The sequence below is a fragment of the Telmatherina bonti genome (genome assembly GCF_933228915.1).
Source record: "Telmatherina bonti genome assembly, chromosome: 20".
NCBI classification, from domain to species: Eukaryota; Metazoa; Chordata; class Actinopteri; order Atheriniformes; family Telmatherinidae; genus Telmatherina; species Telmatherina bonti.
In genome coordinates this window covers 9,139,399-9,145,398 of record NC_136618.1, presented here as the reverse complement: position 1 = coordinate 9,145,398, position 6,000 = coordinate 9,139,399, and the positions used below count along the sequence as shown (strand labels likewise).

General features: G+C 39.5%; 1 protein-coding gene across 1 annotated transcript in view; it reads right to left on the bottom strand.

Annotated features, from left to right (window-relative positions):
• Positions 1-435: 435 nt before the first annotated feature.
• inhbaa (inhibin subunit beta Aa) overlaps positions 436-6,000 on the bottom strand; it is a 29,150-nt gene continuing 23,585 nt past the window's right edge. Inside the window, exon 2 of the mRNA XM_079259894.1 lies at positions 436-5,248. Within this exon, the coding sequence (XP_079116020.1) occupies positions 4,428-5,248 (821 nt within the window). The 3' untranslated portion in view covers positions 436-4,427. The remainder of the gene's footprint in view (positions 5,249-6,000) is intronic.

Below are 6,000 nucleotides of genomic sequence, written 5' to 3'. Positions count from 1 at the left end.
GTACAGACCAGGTACACAGAGAGAGCTGGAAGCCAGATTTAATTCAGAAATGCGTCAGGAAAAGATGGAGAAATTAGGAAGTGAAAAAACATTCAGACTTTGGCCTTCATTTACTTGTGTGTTTAGTTGTTCTTTCAAGGGTTTGATTAAGATATTAAATAGAAGCATCTTAATAGAAAAATGCACTAAAATAAGGCTTTTATTATTCAAAATGAATAAAAACCAGTCATGATTTCTATATGGGACAAAAACAGGTCTGAATGAAACTAAATGAGAGTAATTTGAGAGCCAAGAGTCGACTCTTTTAAGAGAGTTGAGTCAAAAGAGTCAAATCTTTGAAAAGAGTTGAACTTCCCATCACAACTCCACTAATGGAGGAAGAAGCTGAACAAAAAATAAAAATAAAAGGAAAAACATTCACATTTTGTTGGTGTACATACTTTAAACTTTAATGGTGAAGCCAAAAACAAAAGAATATCGTAAAATAAATTAGATTAGAAAAATGCCACAAGCACATTTGATTTGTACAACAAAGCAATGCAACATACTGGAATCTTTACTTCCATATATACAGAATAAAAAATAGACTTTTTATTCTTTGTCCACTTTGTTCAGTGTCAGCATTACTATTATATTTTTTTTATTCTTTTTGTCTTGATAAAAAGAACAAAATCTGAACAATTACAACTTTTTTTTTCAGCATTTTACTTCTTTTTTCTTTTTAGAGGCTTTTTTTTTCTCGGCACTGACTTTTTATTTGTGTCCATGTACACATAAAATGGACTCTGAGTTCGTCCCACAAAGTCCAACAGAAGAGGCTCCGCTCTCCATTAAAACACTGACGGCAAAAAGATAATAAGAAGACACAAAAAACTGTGAAGCTTCATTAAAAAAAGGCCACGATACACTAAATCTTTTGGTGAACAAAGTCGACAATACTGCTATAAACACGTACAACACAGAAACACTGAGTGGATGTTTGTTTTCTCCCAAATGCAAAACTAAGTGACTTGTTGGTTGTTTATTTTCATGTTTTAAGGAGATTAAAGTGTAAAGCACTGTGGGGAGTTCTGGGTGTGCAGAGAGCCAGGAGATGATTAAAACGCCACAAGTTAAAGAAAACTGTGAAAAACTGACTTTTGTTCCAGATTGTTAAAGAAGAACTAGATAAAAACTCTAAAGCATTAATTAAAACTGTCATTATGCTGTCTCGTACCAAGTTAAACCTTTTTTCTCCACAAAGTGGCGGCATATTTTACAGACCCTAGCAATACTGAGTCATGAATGTTTTTCTAACATAATATTTCTTTTAACTCTCAGCATCAGGGAGTTTAACAAGTGTGCGAACTGACTCTTTGGTGTTCTAAAAGCAAACTAAAACTGGACATTTTCTCGACAAAGTTAAAAGACAGTGTGAGACACTGCTGATCGCACCACGGTGGAATTTACAACCTTAACCTTCTGAATATCTTCGAGATGAGCTGCTTGTTCAATAAACCAAAGCTGCAAAGGGCTTTAAAGGGGAAAAAGGCCCTTAAATTGATCTAAAATGCTTCAGTAAGACTGTTTAACAGTTAAAAATGGCATCTTGTCTTCATTTGTAAAAATGTTTTAGTCTTTTAAATGAGAAATGTTGTCACCATGAAGGTGAAAAACATCTTTGTTGTCTTTCTGGGTTTCTTTATTAAAGGAGGAATTGTGACAAAAAGCTTCTGATGCTCTTCTGTTAGATTTAGTTTGAAAACGTTTGAAAACGTGTGGTTTAGGAAGATTCTTTGTAATCAACATGTAAAGAACATGTGAATTACATGACAAATGTGTTTCACATGTGATTCACGTTTAAAACACGGGATGCACAAGTATATCACATGTAAATTATATGTGTTTGACATAGGATTAGCATGTTTTTAACATGTGACTCACATACAGATTGCATGCATATGTTCTAAAACCACACATGTGGATTACACGATTTCCATGTGAATCACATGAAAAAGTTCCAAAAACACACGTTTTCACATGTACATGTGGAGCATGTGTTTTTTTTTTCTCTGAGTCTAATGAAGAAGTTGTGTTTTTACTTAAAAATTAAAGAAAATTATTTGTTGACAGATATTAAAATTTGGGGCGGAGCACAGTCAGGCCACTTGAACTGACCAATAAGAGCAGAGTAAAGGTGTATCATGGTTGTTTTAGAGTTTTCTAACTTTTATTTACTTATTTATTCAATCAGTTGATGCCAGAAAAATCCACATAAAAATCTTTTCTTCCTCTAAGTGCTTTTAAATCTCATGAAACTAACTTTATAACATCTGAGGTCATCATTACAGAGGTGACGTCTTAGAGGAGGAAATAAAGACAACATCTCTTGTAAAATGCCACCATTCACTTTGATTATATTTGTGGTTACTCTGGTAACATTTTATGTGATCGTATCACACATAATTACTCTGTTTAATCTACAACTTAAAATGCCATAACAAAGATCTGAGGAAATTGGGAAATCAATGCAATGCAATGCATTTCCTGTTACAAGTGTGAAATAAGTGAAAATGTGTCTGCAAAGGAAAACATGGTATAAAGATGGACTTCTTCTGTTTAAATAAAGCGGTTCAAACCAGAATTACTGACTTGGGCAAATAAGAGTAGCTTAGATACTAAGTCCAGCTGATGTGGGTAGGAACTGACATTTTTCTAAATACCATTTAGATCATCTTATCATCTGATCGAGTCTTCAGTAATTTGGATTTTTAATGTTTAGTGCATCAGCCGAAAGTGCGTCAACGGACATCGAAAAGATGGACCTTTCTATTCGCTCTTCCTAAACCAAACAAAGTTTAAATATTTGACTGTTTTTTCTGCTTTTTCCAGAAGGAATATTGTTCATGATCATTTTAGGCACGTTCACAAAGCTTTGAAAGTATTTACATTTTAACACATACAGTATACAAGGAGGGGGGTTTATATTCAACAGAAAGTAAACAGAAAGCGATTCAGTTACGTGATTTTTATTTATTTTAAAGCAGCATGAAATCAGATTTGATGTTTGACATATTTTCATCTCCCTGCCTCAGTATCTGTGATAAACACAAATGCTTGTGGTCATTGTAGTGTTTTAGAAATCATTGAACTGTTGGCGACTAATGGTGCGTTCAGCTGTCCTCAGAATATTTTGCCTGAAATGATGAATGGAGAACTTGTAAGATTCAGAGGACCCCGAGGTTCCAGACTACAAGATGACTGCGCCCAATACCACTTGTTGTCCTTAAAATGGTTTGCAATATTTTTTGTGTTAATGTTTCTAATTCGAACCGCAGTCAGTTGTTGCGTTGTTGCGGCAACCTTGTTTGTAAAAAAAATCACGTCAGTATGTACGGTTTGTTGCTGGCAGTGTCCTAAAAAAGGCTAAAATTCAGAATTTGCAATTTAAGGCCTTAAAAAGTCGTTAAAATCTTAAAAATCTAAATTTAATTTAGTCGGGTCTTAATTCTTTATGTTCATTCATTGCTGAGAGTTGTTGGCCACATTAAACACACAAAGACGCAGTAATGAGAAATGAGGTTACAGCGGCCTCATCATGGGGATCGAACCTGGGAAGTGACCCGCTCCATTGTCTCTCTCGGATGCCGATTTTCTAATTTTAACTCGAGTGTTGCTATAGTGCAAAAATTAAAAACGTTCAGAACGTTTCTTAAAAAAAGACAACAAAAAAAAAAAACCAGACATAATAACTCAAAATATTATTAACAACAATTACATTAATATTATTAATATACTTACTAACAATAATAATTATAACATCAACAAGGTTACCATGGTAACATAAAGAAGAGTTTGGTTCCAGCAGCCGGGCCAACTTGTTTCTTTCAAGTATCTCTCGACAAACACACACACACACACACACGCACATACGTACACTACAAATGTATACTTCCAAAGAAAAAATACAAAAGTCTTCTTCTTTCCTCCTCCATCATTTTCATAAAGTAAACAACAACAACAAAACAAAAATAAACAAGTCAAAGTAAAATGCAATAAGATCGTAATATGTGAAACAAGTTGCATAGTTTTGAGATTTTTTTTTCGCAGTTTTTCAGGCACCTCGTCTCTCTAAGGTCCAATCAGTCGAGTGGTGCTTGAACGTGTCATCCACATAAATAAACCTCTCTCCCTCAGTTTGTAACAAAAATATATTAGATATTCTTTTTTTATTCTTTTCATTTTTTTTCATCTGAAAGTGCCATCGAGAGTTCCACTGAAGAGTTTGTATCCCAGAGAGCGACTCGGAGGAAGGCAAAGGACGGGTAAAGTCTCCTGCTCGTCCTTCCCTCCACCTTCCATCTCCTTCATCTCTGGGTTCAGAGGTCTTCCTCCCCATCGCCGCTCCTCTCCGCCCAGCTCGTTCGATCTGGTTCTGGTTGTTGTGTTTACGAGCAGCCGCACTCCTCCACGATCATGTTCTGGATGTCCTTCTTGATGATCTTCTGCTCCTCGTCGTAGTACAGCATGGACATGGCTCGTAACCGGGTGGGCACGCAGCACGACCTCAGGGTCTGGAAGGGGCTGTAACCCCTCATGCGGTAGTGACTGATGACCGTGGAGTGGAAGGACAATGAGGACCCGGTGATGCTTGCTACATGGGAGGGGCACTCGCCCTCGCAGTAGTTGGCGTGGTAACCCTGTGGTGCAATTATCCAGTCGTTCCAGCCGATGTCTTTAAAGTTGACGTAGAACTGTCGCTTGCAACAGACGCGGACCTTCCCGTCGCACTCCAGGCCGCGTTTCCTGCGCCGCCTTGAGTCGCTGCCATCCCCTTGCCGGACTACGGCCATGAGGAAGGGGCGATGGGACTGTTCCCGCTGGTTGGTGCGTTGCGACGTCTCAGAGCTGCCTGACACCAGAACAAGCGTCGCGCCGGTGTCCGCGCAAAGCGGGCAGGACACCCTGAGGCTCAGCGTCGCGCTCTCCGTGCTTTCCAGCAGTGCCTGCACCGCCGCCGACACCGGGAAGGTGTGCCAGCCACTGCGGCGGGTGTCCACTGTCTTCTCCGCCAGAAGGATGTCATCCTGCGGCGGAGACGGGCGTCCATTGGGAAGACGACGCTGCTGGAAGAGGCGGATGGTGACTTTGGCTCGGCTGCGGTTGGTCTTCGCCAATCGGAGGAAGAGCCAGACGTTGGCCTGCTCCACCAGGGACATTTCACCTCCTTCTTTAGAGAGGACAAAGTTCACCACGCCTTGAGACTCGCCTAGGAAGACAGACAGATGGACAAAGTTAGACGATTACCCACTCTCTAATTGGCTGGTTCATATACAAAACATCTCAGGAACAACAAGTACAACATCATGTTCAAGATTGTACTACGGTTTGATCCTTATTAGGCTAAAAAGAAACCTCTTGTTGAGACTGCAGGACATCCGTCGTCATGGTAACAGTAACAAACAGGCAGGTAATTAAAAGATGCTGACTCGGGTTATATCAAAATGTGAACAGAGACTTTTTGTGTTAAAGTTTAATATTTCTTAGAACCACGATGGACGATACAAAACTACTGGTCACCATGACAACAGCACACAGGCTTACAGCATGTAAAAACACACAAATCTTCTGACAGCGAGGCGTTCACCGTCTCCCCGTGACGCCGCATGTCAACGTGTGTGTGTGTGTGTGTGTGTGAATCAGTTGTCTCAAATACACACTCATAATGTGTTAGCCACATCTATAGAATCATCCACACGCTGCACACACTCATTATGTTACTGTCACACACACACACACAGTGCTGATTGGACTCTTCCTGCTGACTCGGCAGCAGCGGTCGGAGGTTTTGGAGTCAGGCGGTGTTTAAGGCAGCTAATGGTTCCCACCAGGAGCTGTGTTGTCATTACTGCAGCCCAGCGTGTCTGAAAAATGAACAAACTGAGCCGTTCATCGCACTGAGGTGTGTTTAAAAGCTGCACCACAAACGTGTGACTGGATGAAAACTAAAATAAGCTGAAG